This window comes from Amia ocellicauda, chromosome 19 (assembly GCF_036373705.1).
Source record: "Amia ocellicauda isolate fAmiCal2 chromosome 19, fAmiCal2.hap1, whole genome shotgun sequence".
NCBI lineage: Eukaryota > Metazoa > Chordata > Actinopteri > Amiiformes > Amiidae > Amia > Amia ocellicauda.
Genome location: NC_089868.1, coordinates 11,622,278 through 11,646,432, shown reverse-complemented (window position 1 = coordinate 11,646,432; position 24,155 = coordinate 11,622,278). Strand labels below are relative to the sequence as shown.

Below are 24,155 nucleotides of genomic sequence, written 5' to 3'. Positions count from 1 at the left end.
ATATGCCCTCCTGTTTTCATTAGTTGGATACATGTACGTTTAAAGGTGGTGTGTGTGAAATTCAGATTGCACAATCTCCCAGTGAGCCAGTGTTATGACAACCATTTTTGTAACTGAGAGTGACTTTTCATTAACTATTAATCTGGTGTCATTTTTGATTTTGGGGCTTCATAAACACATTCCGTTGACCTTGGATGAGCACAACCCTTTTTGTGCATACAGTACAAATTAAATTGTTTATTATTATTTATTTCTTGGCAGACGCCCTTATCCAGGGCGACTTACAAAACATAAGTGCAGTAAATCTGAAAGCATCTTAAAATTGATTTGACTGTAAAACATTATCTTGAATGTGTAACATATGAAGACATCTTTCACTAAAGAGTAAGATAATAAAATGGCTGTGGTAAACCAGGCATTCTTTACTTTCTAAATATATGAGACCACTAACAGTCTTGTTCTTTAAACACCATTCAGATTGCCTTACATTCAAAATCCTTTCTTTGGTTTCTTCTGTTCCAACGAGATAGAAGCTCTGGCCATATTTGAAGTCTCTATCATACACTAGCAAGAGCTCCTCCCCAGGATAGGCCTAAGAAGATTAAATTCAGAAAGTAAAAGCAGGACATTATTCCAACATCAAAGGAAACCAAGCTGTAAAAATAGCTCACATAACTCTCGAAACCTCCATTGAGCGAAAAATTCAAGGACAGTTTTGCATTTGAAAGAGCAAAACAAAGAAAAACAGAAATGTGTGAATTACATTAAAGCATAAAATCAATGCAATATTTTCTCTGATTTAGTATAGAGTGCATAAAATATTTTTGAACAAAAAGAAAGATCAGTAAAATGTCTTATTTGCAACCGACCGGCCAAGGCTTTTTTTGCAAATACTTTACAACAAAGTCAAGGAATATATTTTACATTTTACTTCTTTGAAGCTAATAATATTTGAAGCATATTTCTGAGGTACTGATAATGTTTAGTCCTATTGCTGACATACAAATTCAATTTGCAGTTGATTATAATATGATTTTTGTAATTATTATTTTATTCAATTAAAACATGAAAGCAATGCTCACACGTAAGTGTATATATAGAGACATATATACATATAGCATGTATTTAAATACACACACAAACACACATATATATATATATATATATATATATATATATATATATATATATATATACATACATACATATTATATATATACATACATACATATATATATATATATATATATATATGTATAATATATATATATATATATATACATATATATATATATACACATATACACACACACACACACACGTGTAACCAATACATGAAAGAAGAACAAAACCTCACTGCTGGGGTTATTTAACATTGAAATCTTATACCTCCGACTGTGGAAAATATCAAAGGTGGGAAGTGAAAAAAAAAAAAAAAAGCACTTGAGGACTAAAGTAAACCTGAAAAGCACCAGCCCGTTGGGTCCCTAAATCTGACACTACAGACTGTCATAATATGTTATCACTGTAACAATTCGAAGGTGCAGCCCTAACAGTAGCTCTATGTGACATCTGTGAGGTTCAGTAGGTGATAAAAGCTAAACCACCATCTGTCTACTTCAGATCACCATTACATGCAGATGAAAGCTTGCTGATGAAGTGTTGGGTAGTTTAGAAGGTGGTGGGGGCAGGAGAGAGGTAGGGCAGGTGGGGGGCAGGGTGGTGTATCTAATTTTACCAAGTATGACAACCAAACAGGAAACAAACTACCCCCAGGATTTGTTCAGCAGGGGCCTCCATGCTTGTGGACCCTTGTTTTGCATGATTGTGCCCTGGCTCTATAAAATAAGAAAGACCCACCAGGACCAGCTTCTTAAAGGGGTGGAAATCAGACACAGCTGCTCGTGTCTTCATGTCCTGGAGGACTTCTTCCTTTCTGAGCATCTTGAAGGGCTTCTCCTGAGTGACATCCTCATCTGCACGACACTCAAACAGCTCTTGGGTTGCGGAGGTCAGAACCAGAGGGAAAATGTCCTGAGGTGGGCCTTGAAAATAAAGACACAGAAGAGCAGTGTTATCCTTGTCCAGCTCTGGGTTCCGACGGGGCAAAATGTGAAAACTTCAAAAGCATTTTAGACCTTAAACCATGTTGGCATGCATTACGGATTACTGATTTCCAATGCTTATATTATGCAATTGAGCCATTGATGGTAAACTGGTTTCTGCAGGATACTGGATTTACATTCTTCCACAGCAGAGGAAGGCATTTATGTCATACATAAATATTATTTAGTGGTTCCTTTCCTATAGATTAAAAAATAACTCTCAGACCACCTTATTTTAACTCCAGATGTTTGCTTTGATCCACTAAACCAAACCTTGGAACACCATGGTGGAAAAATGTGCTTCTATCAGTCACAGATGTGCTTCCTATTGACTAAGAAAAAACATACTTCACTGGTGTAGAATTGGCTATTGTAAACAGAGCATGGTGTAATTACAGTTCACACTGTACCAGTGGCCACTTAGAAGCATTGTAGAAAGGTCACTGAAGGGACTTCGAAAAAATGAAAAGTTATAATCAGAAACCACTTCCCAAGAGGGCGTTTCAGTAACTTCCAAGATATATATACACAAACACACATATAAACATGTATAATTAGTATTTTTATAGTTTTATGTGTAAAATATAATTTAGAAACAATACCCCCCAACATACACACACTGACACATATCCTTCGAGCAAATTGATTTATATTTAGTATAGCACCCTATATATTATGTATAGGCCTATATACATCTCATCATCACCAGCCTTTATTGATCCACTGCTGGCCTCCTCAAGATATTTCCACTTGTTCTGATGTACAGTGTCCATTTTATTGAATGTTCCTGTATTGTTTGTGGTTGTCTTTTAGGTGTTATTTAATCTCTTGGGATCCATTCGATAGCTTCTTTTGTCCATCTTTGGTCTGTTCTATCAATGATGTCACATACTTCTGTTTATTCTTAGATACAGCGATTTGTTATTCCTGGCATACATTCTTCCATGTTTCTTCATTTTTTAATTTAGTGACCAGGTTTCACAGTCATAAATGAACACTGGTAGTATGCATTGATCAAATACTTTTCTCTTCAAGCAAATGGCTAGATTTCCTACAGCCTGCTGTTTCTTCCAAATGCACTCCAACCCATTTTTACTCTTGATTTCTTGCACCATATCTCCATCTGTGCTGATTGGTTGTCCAAAGAAGACATAACTTTTGACTTCTCCATTCATCTTTGATCTACTTACATTTTCTTTGTTTTAACAAAGTTGTTGAACATGACCTGATGAGTCTTTCTCACAGTTAATAAATCCCAGGCTGAATGAAAGCTCATATTCTCTACTACTTTCTAATACTTCTCCGACAACTTGAATATGATCCATCATGTTTTATACACTTCTGAATCCTGCTTTTTCATTTGGGTGGGACTAGGTTGTCTCGAAGAGGATGTGTTACCTTTGTAAATATATTGTAAATTCTGTAGACTAATAGGCCTATAGCTCTTTAGTGTCTTACACGGGAGCCACTTTGGTGAACTGCAATAAAATCCCTTTAGTCAAAGGGAAAGGGAAAGTAATGCAATTCCTAAAATAATGGTATCAAGCACCTTTACATGTTGCTACACTGTATAAGTAAGATGTATAAATTCAAACTGTACATGTCGACTTTTGACATCCACCATTATTTTGTATGTCTTTAATTGAAATTTCTTATCTGTATAGAATCGAACTGAAAGATGTAAAGCAAAATGTAAAGTTGCACAAAACCAGAACTGTAGGACTTGTGCTAGTTCCTCTTAAAAATAACTGCTAATATTTCAATGAGTGGGTATGAGGGATATAACCATTTATATTTTGGTAGGCCTCGTGCCACACAATGAAATTCAGAGGTTGGGAATGGAGCATTTTAAGTAATTAAGGTGGGCAGTTGTACGTCTTAAGCTTTACCATCTGACTTCCTGCACAAATTCTTTCCCAGGTACAGTGTCCTTATTCTTGCTGGTGCAGCTGGGAAGGGAGTGCCCTAGTTTGTAACCCTGGGAACTACAGAAATGCATTGCTTGCATAATAAGGAGGTAAATGGCAATGCATGATGCTCCTGGTTTACAACACATTGTGGATGGAAGGTTTGGGCATGGAGATTAATAATAAGGAAAGAAGGCTCTAGAGATACTTGAATGCAACATTAACTATTACATGATAGGGGGGGGGTGCTCAGTCTTTTTCTATGCAGAATTCTATTTTCTATGCAGAATTCTACCGCAGGGCTGCAACTGTACACTTCCCATCAAAGCACCCGATTTTTTTTTTTTTTTTAATGTAATCAACATGAACATTGAGTTATTTGTCCCACTCTTTAGATCAGGAAAGGATTTAGCTCCGGGGCCTCTTGAACATCCATAGCTTCATGACAGCGCTTTGAATGTCATGGAGCAGCCTACACTGTAAAGCAGAGGCTACTGGCAATTTGATACGTGCATGTCGTTCAATGAGGAGAAAATATGCTCCACACCGTCTACTTTGCGGATTGTGTTCTGCACATATCCAGTAAATGTATTTATTTGTACCATCGCGTCTATCAGGCACACAAAATGCGGTTGAACAGGTATTTGTGCTATGCCTTCAATGGCAAGAAAAGCCACCGTGATGCAGGCAGAACAATCATGAGATTCTTTCAGCGTAAACCAGTAATTAAGGCATACAAGCCATTGTGTTATTACCAATTACAGCCTGTGTAAAAATGCAGTTCAGGTTGCTAATGGTTTATTGGATTTCATGGGGATAAGCAGAAATACAGTATCAGAAGACACAATCTTGCTCTGGACCAGTTGAAACTCTCAGTGCGGTAGGCATGCCAGCTCCTGCATATTTTTCACATGTGTTAGCAATTCCCATATCAACAGATTAATCTCTGGTAAATGAGCCAAATTGAAACCGAATAATGACCAATAAGACGCCAGTAACCCAAAATGTCGCAGAAAACAGGAATAAATATCATTGGTGTCTCTTTTCCAACCCCACTGCAGGTCAGTTAGGTTGATGAAATTTGCAGCAAGGTGAAGTTTTGCTCTTATTACAAAAGCGCTATATTCCTTAGTCACTTTTTCACCACAACCAAATTATTACTTTATTCCACCAACATATTAAACTGCTTTAGCATATCTCCCTAGTTACTGAACGTGCGTATGTATTACCACTGCGATATGAATGGTGTCTGGCCTAAGAAAATATATTTAATTGCACACATCACTAATATAAGAGCCAATTTGGTTACTACTGATGTCATATATAAGTAAGATGTATACGACAATATAAACGTTAATTACATTGAGCTCTGCAAAACCATTACTGAAGATGTAAGAAAGTTTAACAAACAATTTAGTTAAAGAGACCATCAAATCCATTGCCCTAAAAAATGACGATGGCGCAACACTCAAAAACTGAAATGCAATTATCAGAAAGTTGGAAGAATTTTACAAAAAACTATAGAAGACGAGGTCTCAAAGAACACAAGTGAAATCCCAGATGTGATTCCAGAAGAAGTGGGCTATGTCTTGAGATGGTGGAATCACAGTGAAGATCCTAAAAGACATTTTCACAATGTTTCTCAGAAATAGAAAAAATCCAGATAAATTGACCAATGTAAACATGCAAACAGCAGGTTGGTTAAAGGAAATGTACCATTTGCCTGAAGAGAAGTATGTGATCAATGCATACTATCAGTGCTCACTTATGGCTGTGAAACCTGGCCCAGAAGCGACATTCACAAACGATAGGCACTCTACCAAGGCATGAAGCGATTTTAACATGATCTGTGGAAAGAGCATTTCTATTCCAGGGCATACTAAATCTCACAAATCTAATCTCAGGTCAACATGTCTTCCATCACCTGCAGAGATAGGATATTATTTTTTTCACATAAGTAAACACTCGGACTCATCTATCTAATCTAATTTAATCTGACACATGTAAACTTGTAGCTGACTAAATGTGATGGATTCTCATAATATGTCAACCAACTAAATACAAGAAAAAAAATAGAAAGGAACACAAAAACACAAACATTTACATCAAACAAAAATGTCTTACCCAACTCCCCAACACTTCCAGTGGCTGAAGCGATCTCCTCTCTCTTAACTAAAATTAATCAAAACGAAAGACAAATGTTTGTTACAATGCAGATTTGCTAAATATGTAATTTTCCTTTTTTCCCAACCTGTTTGTGAGAGTGATTAAAGGGGTACAGTCATGCTACTTTGTGAGTTTTTTGGGGATAACACCAGCATATACATTTGACTTGTTTCAGGTTTCTGTATACGTTATTGAGTAAAAAGAAAAGTCTGTGCCTCCTGTCAGTTATGTACTAGTGACAACATTTTATCACACCCTTGTCCTTGTCCAGAGGGCTGTATTCTTTAACTCCAGCAACTAGTTAGAAATAGTCTGCGCAATGACACCAATCCTATGATTTTCTTTTAAGTGTGTGTCTTTTCAGTGTGGTTGAAAGCCACTCCATGCCTTAGGTTCCAGTAAAATGATATTGCGCACCAAGGAACGCAGAGTCCAGGACACTGGGTAAACCATCCCTTCCCAAAATAGGCCAGAATATAGATATTTGTAGCAATAATAAGGGAAAGGAAGTCAACAGACGTGACAATCCTGTCCTGTGACAATCAGAATCTCAGTTGCTCTGGCCAGTGAGTATGGACATCAGGCCGTCCAACACGTCTGAAAAAAACTACAGGTAAGTTTGGAGGGATTCAAATATAACACGAATCAGTGTATTAAATAACTATTAAGGCTTTTTCTTTATGCTTATTGTAGCCTATAACTAGTCCCCACTTTGGTATAATATTGTACAAGATATATCCCAGCCTTACTATTAAGTTAATAAGTACTCTCGCAACAGACAGCTTTCAGTTCCAAAGTCTAACTAAGATGTACTTTATTTTCAAACAATATATCCACAAGCCTAAACCTACCTGAACCAGGTTTTGGTTTTCCTCCTGTTTTACTGCTTGCAGTGCTTGCAGTGCTTTTAGGTCTCTTTGCACTGCCTTTGGGACTGGCTACTGGAGCCTTTGCTTTTTTCAGACTCCCCTTGTCAGCCATTTTGTTTCAGTATCAGAAATTGTCCTGGCCTGTAAAAAATACATATACAATTGACAGTTACAGGGGAATACATGAGCAGGGAAAGAAAAACAAATAATCATTTGTATATGTATGTAGCCTAGATGTATTAACAGAGTGAAAAAATAAATAATACAAGTCCTGTCAAGGAGTGCATTATGTACAAATAGATCAAAAATAAGGTAAAACTGCCCATTTGGATATTTTCAAGAATGTTAGCAAGATACCTCTTCCTCACACTACAGAGCTAGGAAAGTAAACTGCCATTCCATATGGATTACAGTTAGGAGAATTTAGGTTCTTTCCTGATTTTAGGATTATTTCACTAGACCTAACTTGTATAGTGATTCTTTTTGGAACAGAGTCTTTTTATAGACCATAATATATAATTTACTGGATTGGCGCATTGCAGTGCAAATCTTGAAGAACAGCTCCTGGTGTGTGCACAAAAACGTGTATCTTAATATACAGCTCTGGAACAAATTAAGCGACCACTGCAAAATTATCAGTTTCTCTGGTTTTACTATTTATAGGTATGTTTTGGGTAAAATGAACATTTGTTTTATTCTATAAACTACTGACAACATTTCTCACAAATTCCTAATAAAAATATGAATGGAATGGAATGGCTGCCATACATGTACAGATGCTGATTTAAGAAAAATTTCCAGTGGTCTCTTAATTTTTTCCAGAGCTGTATATTAAGAGGATTGTGATTAATTAGATTGTTGTTCTCCAGATTACTTGCATTTGGATCAGTGTTAGCTTATTTTAAAAACTATTGTGCTCTATTAAAAATATTTAAAACTTGCTTTTCTTGAGAGTTAGCCTTGTAGCAGACTATTTGGACAGAAGCACTAAAACGCCACCTTGTGGAATTTGAAAGCATCAGTATTGAATTAAGTGACACTGATGAACCAGGGTTAAGTAGTACCATTTTTCTATGGACACTTTGGTAATGTAAACAAAATTGTACTTGTTAACATTCAGCGTAATTAAGGAGATGTCTTAGTTTGAAATGTACATTCTGGGTGAAATAAATGGTGCCCCTAACATGACAAACTGTAAAACTCAACACAGTTATGGTAAGTTATCCTATTATGAAGACTATAATTTCTAAAATAATAATAGTAAAAGTGAATGACATAAACATTACCTATTAGACTGGATTAACCTGTATAAAATGTATTTTTCCTATAGAGTTTTGGCAAGGGACAGTCCATTTATAACTTGCTTGATAATTCTTTGAAGAAGCTAGTGGTTGTTGTTTTTGACCTTATAATGTAATTTCATTAAATATTTCAATATTTATTGGTATAATTTTGTTGTGGAAAGGGGATTCCAGTGAACACTTCACCTGTAAATGAATAAGACTACTTAGCATAACATAAATACAAGAGACTTACTTTTAGAGAATGTCCTTTACCAATCTTAGACTTAAGTGTAGTAATATGGGCAAGATTGCTATTCTGTTAGATGGACTGTTATAAAACCAGCAAAGATGTTCAGCATAAAGCTCTTTCTAGTCAGTGAGTGAGGGAAAGGCAATGCACAAGTATTGATTCAGATTTTGCCTTATTGTGTATTTTGGGAGGTTTGTTACAATGGTTGCTATAAAAGAAGGACTACAGTAAACCAGGTGCACAAATGCTTACAGGAATCACTGTAAAGATTATGCATACAATAAAATGGAAAGTCAGTAAAACAACAAAAAGAATATATTTTGTGACTTAAAAATATGGTATAGATGCTTAAGTTGCAGTAAATATAGTTACTCCTGGAGCCATATAAAAAGCACATTCCAAAGCCTATACAGCTCGTCTCTGGAGTACTGACTGTTCCATACATATTATTGAGTATTGCTGGGAATATGGTGACATCTTGTGGAGAGAAATAAAGCTCTTGGTACCTCCATGAAGAAGTATCAGATTGAAAGTTGAAGCAACGTTTTTCCAACAACTGTAGCCTTGCACATTGGTGTGCCACAGAATGAAGTAATATTAAAATATTATTATTATTATTATTATTATTATTATTATTATTATTATTATTAAGGAAACAATTCTCATTTATTTACATTACACATGTAACTGTCAGGAAGGCAGGTAACGAGCAATGCAAGGCATGACTTTTCAATAAACACTGTCTATTGCAGACTCCTATCCTACACCACACACTTCAACTACTGGATGACAAGAAATAAATGGACTGAGAAACAACCCTTCTCAGGCGAGAAGCACCGCTCAGCACCCTCATTTCAAGACGGTTTGACAGCTAGCTTGCTCTGCGACTGGTTAAACAGTACAAGATGACCAACCTCTTCAGCGTCGTTTTTAAAAACCCGGCGGACGCGAGTGATAACTCCGTGTCTGTGTCCGTTCACGGCTCTCGCCTCTCAGAACTGCTTTCCGGCGTCGCTGCGGTTGTTAGGGGTTACGGAAGCTTGCTCTTGACAGACAGCTGGCGGGACCAATCCCTGCGGCGGAGGGGCGTGGCCTGCCCCGCCTTCATTATGGACTAGAGAGGCACTTGTTATAAATTCATTATAATAAAACAGACTTTGACCTGATGATGTTCCCATACAGTTGTCCAACGCATTTCAAATTAAGCAATTATGAGCATGAGCAAATGAAACAAACACATGGGAGTGTTTTGCCAATACAATAGGAATACGAAATACGGAAATCAACTATCTGTCTTTCTTTGAGTCACAGAGAAGCAGTGTTTTACAAAAGCCCGGCCAGTCGCTGAATAAATGCATGTGATGTGCGTCCCTGAAAAGCGGCGCTGTCCCTTTAAGAGCTGCACACGCACACACACACACACACACACACGTGGGGCTGACAGGCGGCATGCTGCGGTATATTGTGATGATATTGCCTTTGCAGCTCCTGTACTCCGGCACAATGACTAAGGCAGGGCGAAGTCTGGGCGTCCTGAGACTCACATGATGCTGTGCCATACAATCAAACGGGAATCTCGACATGTTACCATCCCCATCGCATCCTGCAACAGTGCCACTGACCGCCTTCTTCCGGGAGCGTGTTAATAGGTGAGGGTTAATTGCAATTATCCCATTGGCACGTTAGCCGGGGCGCCTCAGCGGGAATGACAAACAGTGGCCCTGAAGCCCGGCATACGCTCTACCTGTCGTGGTGGCCTTGGTTGGTAATATGGGGGGGCTTTTAAGTGCATGTTTGTGAGTCTATATATGTTAAATCACTGAATAACACTATAGTTTGTTGCCTTTCTGGAAAATGGAAGAAGGAGGGAGAGGCCCAGACTGCGAAATGCAGTTCGTGTTTCATTACTGCTCGGGTCAAAGCTCAAAAGCTGGTAAGTAAGCGGCATTGAGTTGCCTGCGTGCGCAAAGTGCGTCCCTGCAGGGATGTGGTGCGGTTTGCGTGGCGCAGATTCCCGCTGTTCTGCGCGGCTCCACCAATGGGAGCGGCGGGATTGTGCAGCGCTGCGCAGAGCTGCGGGGGGCTGCGCTGCAACGACGCGGCCCCTATTCTAAAGAAAGAAAGAAAGAAAGAAAGAAAGAAAGAAAGAAAGAAAGAAACAAAGAAAGAACAATGTAGCCGTTCTGGGCGTGTTGACCCTGCGAATTGTGATCACTGTTGTCCATTCCTTTGATTTTCCTTTGTGTGCCTACAGAAGAAAAACACTTCATTGTATGTTTACAATTGTTTTAGGTGTCCATTAGTCGAGACCACATTTTATGAATGGGCTGGCCTGGAGGGTTGTGATCCAATACAAAGAACTGGACTTCTTATTAATATTATTAGAAAATGATGTTTGTAATCGAGAACCCAAGTGACTCTGCAGCCACGCAGAAATGTTTGTGGAAAATGTCATGTTATTTGATGAGACCAGACTGTGCCTCCTTTCTGGTTTAGACTCCTCTGTGTTTCACTACAGCTAATCTGCAGGACCAGGGACATTTTTTTCTTTTTTTAACGGGGTTATTAAAATACAGTAAGTTTTACAGACATTGTTCTACATCATATGATCATATCTATACATTCCATGGACTGAAGTTTTTTCTTAAAGTACTTTTTATCTCAACTCTTATACGGAAGGTATTAAAAGTAGTCTATACAGTATAAGTGTTCCTGCAGTAGAGTAATGCTATTAAAACACCTTATTTTTTGTTTTACTTTAAAACCACAACCAGCATTAGGGGGATAGAAGTATGCACACCAGATTAAAATCAAAACTGAACATGCACATAGTATCTTGTGTGCTTGGTGTCCTGATGTCGAATGTTACACTTCTGTTTTCCACGTTGATGTCTATGGGCTGCTGTTGCCTTCAACACCCTGTGTTTTAATGTGTTTTGTGGTGGGCTGCGCTAGACATTGCCTCTTTGAATTCGTCTGGTGGTTTTCTCATGCGTTGTTCTGTGTAAGGCAAACCACAACAACTTGCATATCTGACCAAATTTACGTCTGCGAAACAAGCTGATGTTTTCTGGATTTGTTTGTGCGTGTGCATAAAATTGAATCTCCTTTTACTATGCTGACAAGGGGCTATTTTCTTCCCATCCACCGCCTACCTAATCCCTTCTTTTCCTTTGTTTACTTACTGTTTGTACTAACACCCTGTCATCATATATTCTTAGCTTGTGTTTTTCTGTTTCTGCATGAATAAGTGCCTCCACACATATCCAACTGACTTGAAATACAATAGTGTTTTTGGTAATAGTCATGGTTGTAATGAGGCTGACATTAATTAAAACTACTTTATCACAGGTTTTGTATACAAGGACAAAAGTAGATCTATCTTAATGTAATTGTGAAAAGGGTCATATGATGTCGGGGCTAAATTCATATTCACAAATAATAAGCTTTGTTTAGGGTAAAAAATGTCAAGGAATGATTCCAAGTGGTAAATATTAGTTAATTTAAAAAATGTGTGTTCTTGTGCTTTTTCTAAGAACTAGTTTCTTGTTGACCATGTTTATGGGAGAAGTTGCAATAAAACAGTAGAGGTGCTAACAATAAATAAGTACGCAGGTGCAAGAGGAAGTATAGTTTAATTAAGTGTAAAGCAGGAAGAGCCCAGGAGATTAGGCTACGGGTACAGTCTGAACAGATGCGTCTTCGCTAACCACTGGAAGGTGGTCAGGGACTGTGCTGTCCTCATCTCGAAAGTCATTCCACCTCTTAGGGGCGAGGGTGGAAAAGGAGAGACTCTGAAGGAAGAGGAGGGGAGGAATGGAGGAAGTCTAGGGAGAAATTAGAGTCTTGGTAGCTAGGTGCATTGTTGTCACCACGGTAGGCAAGAGGAAATGGATGGCATAAAAGATTAAGGCCCTCTGGTTGTAAAGTGAATGTTTACCATTCTTTTAATATTTACAGACAATGTGTTTATAGCAAATAATATGTATTTTTTTTTAATCTTCACTGTTACAGTCAGTCTTGTACTTGTTGTCACTAACAGAAATTGGCACAGAAATGTGGATACATTTTACAGTGCTTCATACTTTGCAATAGAAGTACAGGGAGGTTACACAATTAACTTATTAGATGATGTCTTTTGCACTAGGCTCAATCATCCAGTAACCTAATTTAGTCTAACTTGTCCTGTTCTACAACAGTGAAAATATAATTGGAATGGTAAACATTATTTAATCTTGTATGCCATCTGTTTCCGTGTCTGACAAATGTTCAAGAATCAAAAGGGGCATGTTTTTCAACATCAAGTCACAGATATTGTTTCCTCAGAGGATCCACTTGGTTAGATATTTTGGAGGAATAGGGTAAGGGATTCATCTTTTTATGATGATGGTCTAAGGTAAATTAGGTTCTTAACCAGATGCAAATAATCTGGTGGGCAGCATCCTTTAAGAAAATGCTTTATCCAATATGTACAGATTCTGAAGTGCATTTTCACCATTTGATAAAGAGTACTGGGAAATTCTTAAAGAATGTGAAATGCCATCAGTTTTGGGAAGTCTTACTTTTGTTTATAGGTTGATGGTTTTGATCAGGTCTGTCTACAATATGTTGTACTTTGAACATTTACCAATAAACCAGCTTAATAAAACTTAATTCTTATTTTGTTTCTGGTGAAAGCTGATGAGATGGTAAATTTAACATTGTTTTTGATTATGAATTGACACCAAGAACCTTGTGCTTTTCAGAAATGGAAGTCGTGGAGCCTTCTGTCACCTATAGCTCCATTAATGACAGAAGTGGCCATGCTTTCTGGTGCCAGAGTGGAGAAGATGTAGACCCAGATGATGTAGATAATTTCAGGAGAAAGCTCAAATACTTTTTCATGAACCCTTGTGAAAAGTTTAGAGCACGTGGGAGAAAGCCTTGGAAACTTCTGTTGCAGATCCTTAAAATTGCTATAATTACAATTCAGGTAAGGGAATTCCAAAACTCATGATTGTTCTGTTCTGTTCCTGCACAAATGAAGGTTTTTATGCTGCATTCTTACTAAATTCTAAACTTTTCTGGATTGGATTTTTCTTTGGGGAGTTAAAACCAAACAAAACCTAAAACTCTTCTCACTTCAGTTAAACGGGTGCTTCAAAGTGAATCCATTTTGCTGTTGTCTTATCACTATATTGCACTTCTGTATTGAGTTTGAAATTATATTAAACACCGCATAGTTTGCTTTAATATATCACAAAATCCCCCCCATTCTAAATGCATACAGAAGTTTTGTTGGAGTCATGGAGATTTTTTGGTTATCCTTTAACTTTATCATTTGCATAGTGGGTTTAATTTGAACTGTTTTTTTTTTTTAATTATAATTTTTAAAATAATTCTAGCAACTCTAGCTAAAAACTGGAGAATCAAAAAGCTTATTAAAGTAATGGAAAATACATAAACAGCTGAGGCAGTCTTTACAGAAAACACTTTGAAGAGAAGTCTAAAATTACTGTCCTCTCTAATGTTGTAGTTTTGCTATTGGATCCAACTTTATTTTGTATTTTGTCTTTATTTTTTAGTTGGTATCTTTTGGGCTCAGCAACCAAATGGTTGTTACATTTAAAGAAGAGAATCTGATTGCGTTTAAGCACCTCTTTTTAAAAGGATATACAGACAGAACAGATGCGACTTACGCTGTATACACAAGAAGCGAAGTGCATGATCGCATCTATTTTGCAGTTTATCAGGTGAGTAGATGGACTTTTTTTTAAAATATATATTTTCTTATGTATATATATATGTGTGTGTGTATATATTATTGCAATACCTTGCACACATCACTACAAGACTTCTACAGTACAGGGTGTGTGTTGTGTCTGGAGTGTTAAACCGTTTAAATGATTCATGAAGTTGTCATCAGTTAGTGCAGCGTGGGTCCTAAGTCATGTGGTTGGAAATAGTTCCACTCGAGTGTTTTTTAGAAACATTGATGGGTGGACTTGGTTACTGCAAATCTGACTTCCTTTCTAAAATCATTATGGAAGCAATTGGAAGGATGGTTATAGAAATGTGGGACATCAGAGAAGTATGGTGAAACCCTGCAGTTTCTTTTTTAAACCTCATCTGATGTGTTCAATTACCCCATCTTTTGGTAGTTCATAATAACCTCTTTCCAGAAGGAAGGTCTTAGTGGGCCTTTTGGTATACATAACGTTTTCTGAATCTTAGTGGGTGTGCGGCTTTCTATTGAATTGGAAAAATCACAGCCCTTCTAGAGGTCAAACTACTTTTGAACACTTAATTGGTTGGGTTGAAAATGGCAAACTGATGCTGCTGTTGATCTACAACAAATGTTTTCTACCATATTTGTTAGGTTTGAAGGATAATTCCAGTTATAGTAATAAATTACGTGATACAGCCCTAATGGTATGATCCTGGCTATTCTGGGAATTCTGCTTTAGCATAGCAATTCCCAACTTTTAATATAACAAAATAGTTATAATGCATTGGCATCTAATAATTCTTCTGTAACGCATGTTCACTTTCTGCAGAGATGAATGGCAATTGGACTGTACAATCAATCTGTCCATGAAATAATGATTGACAGTTAGTTTCTATGGAGGCACAATCACGACCAAGTGTACCGAAGTTCTCCATGTGGGTTACAAAATCAGTCCCTTCCAATACTGCCTATGCTGTATGCTACAGAAGATAGTTTAATTGATTTGTCCAATGGTCGATTAGTATAAGTGCCTGCTGTTATGTTCGTGAACTGGACAAAGTTCACTAATGACAGAACATTGCTACTTTTAAGTCCTGCAGGTCTTGCCCAGCATAAAGACAAACCAATAAAATGTTAATTTTCATTGCAGGGTGAAATACCTTTGTGTACAAATGTAGATAAACCTGTCTTTTGTTCCATTTTTAAAAATGATGAAATACTTTATGCAGTTTTCAAGAATGCTATTCAGTGGCATTCTGGGTATTAACATGTTCATGGTTTCTAGGTTTTCTAAGCCAGCACAGTTCAGAGACACTCCCATAACAGCCTTATACTTTACGGGTCTGCTCTAACGCTCATGTTAAATATTATTTTATTTTTAAATCTGTCTAGAATTTTTTTTTTTTTTTACATATACAAATTTAATGTAGAAACCCTTGACCTTTCTTATATTTCTTTCTCTAGTACTTGAATCTCCAGAATCTTACTGTTGGGAACCATGCTTATGATAAAACAGGAGACAACTACACCCCCCTGTCTCTCTGCCAGGATTTCTACAAGAATGGCAGCATTTATCCTGGCAATGAGACTTTTGAAATTGACCCCCAAATTGAGACAGGTAATTGAAAATCCCCCCCCACCCCCCCAATAATCTATCCATTGCAGCATACAAGCTTGAGTGTTGACTAAAATATAAATATATATTTTTTAATTAAATGTGATCTCTCTGGTCAACCAGCAATAGTCAATGGAAAATATTGCTTAGATATCCTTATGACCATGCCGTTATGAAATGCAGGAAATGGTAAAACGCCTGATGGAATGTGCTATTTTTCTTTTTTAAACCAGGGGCTTGTTTCTCCTTTTTGGAAACCACATGATGCGATGGCCGTAACTCGCCACAATTCTCAAACTGTGTTGTTTCACTTGCACATGGAAGTGACTTTGTCTTTTCTCCTCCTAGAATGCATAGAGATCAGCCCACTGCAGCCTTTCGAGAACGGGACAGTGTTTCCTTCAAATTTCACTCTGGACTTCAAAAGGTGACTCCTTACATTTTAATAGTTATTGTTTTTTAATGTGGCATACATAGGACCCAAGAGAAATAACTGTTTCAGTCCATGCCTAAAATAAAGGAGACTAAAAACAAAATGATTGTTATCCATAATCCAGAACCAGAAGAAAATGTTTCTCTGCAGTGCTGCCCTGAGCAGGATTGCCCTCCTCTCTGTAGTTGTGATTTGTAGATGATTAATTCATCCCCACCCTCCCTTTCCCACATCTCTGTACATTGCTTTGGATAAAAACATTTGTAAAGTGACTCATTGTATAAATATAGTGTACACAATTTTAAGAGATATTGAGCAAATGTTTGTTCTAATTCATGTGTAATCCTGTATGACAGGTGAACATTGTTTGTATGTTTTTCAGGCTGTTGTCCGTTAATATTTACTTCACACTGAAAGCAATTAACCTCCAGACGGTTCGGCATCATGAATTACCAGACTGCTATGACTTCACTGTCACTGTAAGTCACCTAGACGTGTTACTTCCCAGCTGCGTCCTACATGGTATGACTAGTAACCCACTGGCATTCAAGTGTTGCATGAATTGGCAGAAACTACTAAATCTGTAATATACTGTGTGTGACCTTAAAATTGATATTATTGGTTAAAAGTATGTGCATTTTGTTGGGTTAGAAAAAGACAATCTGGTTGTTTCAATGTTTCACGATGAATTCACAAATTTTGTTTTTGTCGAAGAACATAAATGACAAGAAGTTAAAAGAGGAAGTAAGACTGTAATCACTCATGCTAATCACTTAAAGCTGTGTTTTTTTTAAAGATGGTTTCAGTGTTCGTAGAGCTGTAGTAAAAACATTTTGCTGCAGACCTTTCATGACTTCTTATTGTTTTGTTCTGTGACTTCACAGATCACATTCAACAACAAAGCTCACAGCGGAAAAATTAAGATTACCCTGCAGAACGATGTTGACATTAATGAGTGTCGAGATTGGAATGTAGCGGGGGCTTGTACGTATTTAATTTCTCTACATACTCAATTCATAATGAACTTGATCTGTGTTTTATTCCTTATTTTTAAGTGACAGGATTTGTGTTACTCTGAGAAACTTGCTGTGCAGTTTTTATTAACGCATGAGTGAAGATCTGTGTTTTCCATCTATGGTATTACTGTGCAATTCTTATTTTGCTTATGCTGCAGACAAGGCCAACAGGGCAGGCATTCATTCATGTGCCATTAAATTATTAAAAGGTCCAGCAGGTGGCGCACAACGCTTCTGATGTATTAAGATCCTGATTGACTCCTTTGGTCCTTTGCAGCTCCCAGGAATATCCATTACCTCCTGCTTTTCGATTCCTTTATCATCCTGGCCTGCCTGACCTCCCTTATTCTCTGTTCGCGTTCAGTCATCAATGGAATAAAGCTGCAATTTGTAAGTAAAGATAACGTAAATAGATGCAGCACCTGCATTTCCAAAAGATGAAGAGGGACAGAGTTTCTCATGGATATTCACTTCCCTTTCATGTGAAATGTGCAAATGTTTATACGTAGGTGGTTTATTTATTAATCACTCATTTCTGGATTTTCAATCTCCAATGCACAACTGTTTAGAAAACAAATATTTCTCTCTTTCTGGCTTGGTTTTTGCCCAGATGGATTTCCATTCATCTGTGTACCATGTTTAAATAGTAATTAAAACTGAAATTATTCTTGGATTTCATTATTTTATTTAATGCTTCCTGAGTTCAAACTGTATATGTGAGTCTTTTAGTTTTCTAATTAAAGTCAGATAATCAGCAGTGTGACTTCACAGGTCTAAATTTCATTCAAAATTCCAGCAAAAAGCAGAGTACGTATTTTATTGATTTATTTTCAGGAATACACAGCCTTTTTCTTGACCCGTTACAATAAGGAAGTGCCCTGGTCGGATCGCATGGAGTTTGTGAACGGATGGTACATCCTGATCATAGTCAGTGATACGCTGACGATCATCGGCTCCATCCTGAAAATCGAAATCCAGACGAAGGTCAGTTCGAGCTTGAAAAACAGAGAATATTTCTGAGTCGGAGAATGTGTTTCAGACTCGAGAATAGCGTACCTATCTTTGGTCTGTGCTGTGGGCTTGCAGTGTGAAGAAACAAGCATATCTTATGTTCTTTCCTGTTTTTTGTTTTGTGGCAACTGTAGCAGTGAGCCGAGCTGATGATAATATGACAGAAACATATTTCGAAAAAGTAAATGATTGGTAATCCTGAATTTGATCAAATAAAATACACATTATCCCAAGGCAACCGCATCCTCAATGCATCCTCATCGGTTTCTGATGTTCTTAAGAGAGAATTGCCAAATCTAGTTTTGGGGGAGGGGACCCCAAACAGTTTTAACATGTGCATCTTCATACAATGGACACTAAGATGTATAGGACAAGCATGCATTATCCATGATGGTGAATTATGAAGTAGAGGCCACAGTGTATTGAGCTGGGTTTTAACCTCTTTTCTTTCAGAATTTAACAAGTTATGATATCTGCAGCATTTTACTGGGGACCTCTACCATGCTCGTCTGGGTTGGAGTGATTCGTTACCTGGGCTTCTTTCAAAAGTACAATGTAAGGCGCTTTCAGATTCATATCCTTTGAAGGTCAATATATACACGTGTACATGCACAGGAAATAATGTTTTATGTGAGAAAATAACTGAATAGAACATGCAAACTTGTGGCAGTTGTCCTCCTGGGATGCATGAACATGAGTTTCTCAGAGCTTGGCTTAGGGGTTCATGGGGTTATAAGTTATAGGTTGAAGAACACTGATGTAGAGAAATAAGATGCCTGGGGACTGTAGTCACCCATCGTTGTTGTGGGGATATGAAGAGCTGGATGTGTGAATGCGCTTCTGTGCTGCTCTTCTCCCTCCTAGATCCTGATTCTCACCCTGAGGGCAGCCTTCCCCAACGTGATCCGATTCTGCTGCTGCGCGGCCATGATCTACCTGGGGTACTGCTTCTGTGGGTGGATCGTGCTGGGACCTTACCATGACAAAGTAAGAACTCCACTGGAATGAAAAGAAGAACCAGATACACCGATCAGCCATAACATTAGACCACTGACAGGTGAAGTGAATAACGCTGATAATCTCATTATCATGACACCTGTCAGTGGGTGGGATATATTAGGCAGCAAGTGAACATTTTGTCCTCAAAGTTGATGTGTTAGAAGCAGGAAAAATGGGCAAGCGTAAGGATCTGAGTGACTTTGACAAGGGCCAAATTGTGATGGCTAGACGACTGGGTCAGAGCATCTCCAAAACTGCACTCTTGTGGGGTGTTCCCGGTCTGCAGTGGTCAGTACCTATCAAAAGTGGTCCAAGGAAGGAAAAGCGGTGAACCGGCGACGGGGTCATGGGCGGCCAAGGCTCATTGATGCATGTGGGGAGCGAAGGCTGGCACGTGTGGTCCGATCCAACAGACGAGTTACTGTAGCTCAAATTGCTGAAAAAGTCTCGGAACACACAGTGCATCGCAGTTTGTTGCGTATGGGGCTGCATTGCCGCAGACCAGTCAGGGTGCCCATGCTGACCCCTGTCCACTGCTGAAAGCGCCTACAATGGGCACGTGAGCATCAGAACTGGACCACGGAGCAATGGAAGAAGGTGGCCTGGTCTGATGAATCACGAGTTCAAGGTGTTGACTTGGCCTCCAAATTCCCCAGATCTCAATCCAATGGAGCATCTGTGGGATGTGCTGGACAAACAAGTCCGGTCCATGGAGGCCCCTCCTCGCAACTTACAGGACTTAAAGGATCTGCTGCTAACGTCTTTGGTGCCAGATACCACAGCACACCTTCAGAGGTCTAGTGGAGTCCATGCCTCGACGGGTCAGGGCTGTTTTGGCGGCAAAAGGGGGACCTACACAATATTTGGCAGGTGGTCATAATGTTATGGCTGATCGGTGTAGAGCTTCCTCCCTACCACTTGAGTTAAGTCTTGTAAGGGCAGACATTTACGGGCCTAATTTTCTAAAGGTGGTAAAAGATCAAACTCCGCTTAAATGCAGTTTCTAACATTTTGCAACATTTCTACATTGAAATTAGAATTGGCAACCATGCTATTATTGCCCATGCTCCTTAGTAAACCCCTTAGTTTACTTCAGGCTCTAAGTGCCTCTTTGTCTGTTGCAGTTCAGAACCTTAAACACGGTGACGGAGTGCCTGTTCTCCCTCATCAATGGCGACGATATGTTCCCCACGTTTAAAGGCATGCAGCAGAAGAGCTATCTGGTGTGGCTGTTCAGCAGACTCTACCTCTACTCCTTCATCTCCCTGTTCATCTACATGGTGCTCAGCTTGTTCATTGCCCTTATCACCGATACTTACGAAACCATCAAGGTAGAGTATTCTGGGGTTTTATGATCTATTTGTTCTGCAGTTTATTGTCCTTCTATAATCTTTCATGACGGAGAGACTTCATACCAGGAGTGGTTTGCTCTGTAACCAAGCTGTGCCAAGAAGACATTTGCAATAATTGGTGGAAAACTGCATGTCTGTCTGAAGATTTAATGTTACAAATTAAGATTCAATCTTACAATGTTAAATCTTGATGGAAATAATGAGATGTACCACTGTAATGTAACTAAGACCTACTTTTGAAGGTCTGTTTCAATAAAGAATTAATTCAGATTGGAAGTTGATGGCCTTTCTTTTTTCCTATTTAAAAGCAACACCAGCGAGAAGGCTTCCCAGCAACAGAGCTGCACACTTTCATGGCGGAGTGCAAAGACCTGCCAAACTCGGGGAGGTACAGGCTGGAGAAGGATGCTTCTTCATGCTTCTCCTGCTGCTCTAGGTGAGTCTTGCAAGCCCGTTCTCTCTGCACTAAACCCATCTGTCCCTAATGGGTTTTACACTGGATTCTCAATGGATTGATTTATTCAGGAATGTGTTTGTCAGTGCATAAGTGAAAGTTCATTTACCTGCAAGCTGCCTTTTAATAACTAATCCAGATTCTTGTGACGTAGTACTGTGACAGAGCTAAACTTTGTTTACAATGTGTTCTGGGGTTTGCACTATGGCTGGTCTGTGAGTCTGTTACCCTGTGGAAGCATAATTCCCTATGACAATGCAGCATTTCAAAAAAGTATTTTCAAAGCTATCTTCCAGGAGTTGCATATGACTTTTTACCCCTGTTGTAAAGCAGAGTGTGCCTAAGATGCAAGTATCCTCAAAGTTGTTAAAAATAATTGATTTGTGATTTCATTGTAACTTGCATTGGAATATAAAGTTCATTTTAAATGTGAATGTGCTTGGATTTTTACACTGACTTCTGTTCAACATTTCAGGTTTGATGAATTGGAAGAGAGACTGGAAGGCTAGCTGGGAAGTTTTGTTTTGTTTTTGTTTGTGGAAATCACTGCACTTTTATTTAAGACACTACAGGGAAAATACGTTTTTCAGACTTCGTAAATGTTAATGCATGAAACAATGCAGACTAGAACAGGCAAATAAAGAAATGTGCTAGGCAGAGCAACACAGCAAGAACAGTGTTTGCCTGTTTTGTAAATGCTGTTGAACAAGGAGCCAAGAAAATCCTGATAAAGGTGAAAATGCTTACCAAGAACAGAATCTACTTGGCAAATACGGCATTGTGTAAAATAGCCATTTGTAAACCATAAGAATAGCAGATTGTTCAAATTAAAGTAGAAAAATAAGACTTTGGGGGGGGGGATATTTCCATCTGTGACACAAATACTTGAACTGCTCTATATCAAATGTGTATTGTATACTAGACATTTTTGAGGATTTAAAAAAAGCAATAAATGTATCCTGGCAATGTCATGTCTGAAGTGTTTTGAAATGCTATTTGTGTAATATTCGCTTCTAGACTGTGAGGTTGGTTGGAAAGCCAATAATGCAGGAAGTGTTATTCTTGCATCATTTTGAAAGTCGGTACAATAACGGCAGACTGACACTGTAGTATGATATCATGTTTAAATTGGTGGAAGACAAAATTTAAGAAACTCTTATGCATCTAATTTAGTTTGGTAAAGAGCTAGTTGGTTTTACAAGATGTTGCGACATTGACTACTTCCATTACACACAAGTTTTCAGCATTGTTTCCAGCGAAAATGAACCCTTTTGTAACTAAATGAATGAATGTCTAACCGCGGTTTTCAAGCTACCGCCTGTACAGTCTGAATCTACCTCTGGCCCTTCTTTCTTCAAGATGAACATGGACAGTTCACCTTGTAAGTGTTATTGTTGTAACATAACTGCAAATCCATTTTACATGTGACTGCATGTAAGTACACTATCACTTTGAAGTCTCAAGTGTTAACAGCCTGACACACGCAACCCTTTTAATCAAACTGTCAGTCCTTATCGGCTGACAGCACAACCACTTCCAACAGAAGAATCTTCATGTCTTTATACTGATTAACTGTAGGATGGTCCCTGTACTTGCCCTCCAAGACATTGTTTGGCAGAGTTACACATTTATCTCCTCTCCCATATTCATCTTAAAGTTACACACAACATACTATTCAAATAATGATTTCCCTCTTTAGCTATGTGGCTTTTACAAGGCCCTTCAAAGTATCAGCATAGAAATCGTTTGGGAGAGTCAAACGTCAGTTCTGCTATAATTTATTGGCAGTATTTGGATATTTTTCTGATTTCTCAACCCACCTTAAGCATGAGAAACAGTCAAACTATGATGGTCAAGGCTTACTGGACATGCATTTTTTATGTCAGCACTGATCTGAAAGCGCAACCACATGTAGCGAGATGATTCTAACTAACATACTGTTTGCGGTTGATGGATAAGCATCTCTATACAGTTCCTATGAAAAGATCAACTTCTCCAATGTTTTGACGTGTTAATAAAAGTACATATTGAAGTGTGAGCATATTGCCCATTTTCCTCATACATGTCATAATTTTCTTCAGCCTTTGTCCATCTACTGCTGGATAAAGACCTCTTAAGTCTAGTGTAAACTGATCTTTGACTGATGCTCCTCTGGTAAAGGGTACATCTACCTATATACATGTATGTAGCTGTCTCCATTGTGAGGTATATATAAAGCATATATATTTGTTCCCTAAGGGGTTCTGCTTCTGTGCGCAGTGCTTTCAGTACATATTGCCAGACTGAGATCCACAGATTGTGCTAGTCACTCAAAAATATAGATTAACCATTTGGTCAATCGACAAATAAAACGACCAATTATTTCAACCAAAATCCAAGCAAGTGTCGTAAATCTCATTTAGTAAATCGATGCCGGATGGCAGCGGCTCCTGCAGTCTTCTCCCATGACTTTTGTTGTCGGGGTTGGGTTCTAATTGTGGAAATGCATGAGGATAAACGTGTGGAGAACCCAAGAGCTGCGCATCTTCTGGAGAGTTAGGTGGACGAATCGAAAATGACAAAAATAGTGATCCTGATAGGTCGGCCTGGAAATGACAAATGATTCACCAGGTGTATGCAAGGATTAAATTAACATATATTTATTGAATGTTTAACATGGTGCTTACATGTCATTACAAAATATCCAAAATGGACAACTGGCATATCGGTAAGAGTTCCTAAAACCGCTGGTCTGACTTTCAATGGGAAAATCTGATGGATTGTTTCAAGGTTGTGAAACAAGATACACAGCCTCCATCCAATATTGAAATATGAAAGGGAAGTGAAATTGCAAGACGTAAACAATACTTTCTCTTATGGGGTTTGCACTCGATCAATTCAGGAGACGCATATCCCAGCGAAGAAATCCTCTTCATGCAATGGGCATGAGGGAGTCTCACCCCAACTCAACAGTGGCCAGAAACAACTCAAAGATGATTGGTCCAAACA

General features: G+C 38.3%; 2 protein-coding genes across 4 annotated transcripts in view; one reads left to right on the top strand and one right to left on the bottom strand.

Annotated features, from left to right (window-relative positions):
* The window catches only part of dnai3 (dynein axonemal intermediate chain 3), a 28,739-nt gene extending 19,145 nt beyond the window's left edge, over positions 1-9,594 (bottom strand). The window contains exons 1-5 of the mRNA XM_066691966.1: positions 9,495-9,594; positions 7,030-7,188; positions 6,137-6,184; positions 1,861-2,045; positions 488-592 (exon numbers count right to left, since the gene is read on the bottom strand). Coding sequence (XP_066548063.1) covers positions 488-592; positions 1,861-2,045; positions 6,137-6,184; positions 7,030-7,159 — 468 coding nt within the window. The 5' untranslated portion in view covers positions 7,160-7,188; positions 9,495-9,594. The remainder of the gene's footprint in view (positions 1-487; positions 593-1,860; positions 2,046-6,136; positions 6,185-7,029; positions 7,189-9,494) is intronic.
* Positions 9,595-10,035: 441 nt separating this feature from the next.
* On the top strand, positions 10,036-22,133 carry mcoln3b (mucolipin TRP cation channel 3b). 3 transcript variants are annotated; one of them, XM_066691968.1, is made up of 14 exons: positions 10,036-10,229; positions 13,326-13,552; positions 14,145-14,312; positions 15,752-15,905; positions 16,251-16,329; positions 16,718-16,814; positions 17,220-17,319; positions 17,629-17,741; positions 18,186-18,335; positions 18,816-18,917; positions 19,227-19,349; positions 20,486-20,692; positions 21,022-21,149; positions 21,643-22,133. In XM_066691968.1, exons 2-14 carry the CDS (start codon positions 13,328-13,330, stop codon positions 21,674-21,676), a joined length of 1,680 nt encoding a protein of 559 aa, XP_066548065.1. In that variant the 5' UTR covers positions 10,036-10,229; positions 13,326-13,327; the 3' UTR covers positions 21,677-22,133. The 3 variants fall into 3 exon arrangements, with proteins under 3 accessions (XP_066548065.1, XP_066548064.1, XP_066548066.1); XM_066691967.1 differs by lacking the exon at positions 10,036-10,229 and adding an exon at positions 10,291-10,513; XM_066691969.1 differs by lacking the exon at positions 10,036-10,229 and adding an exon at positions 12,880-12,941.
* The last annotated feature ends 2,022 nt before the right edge of the window (positions 22,134-24,155 follow it).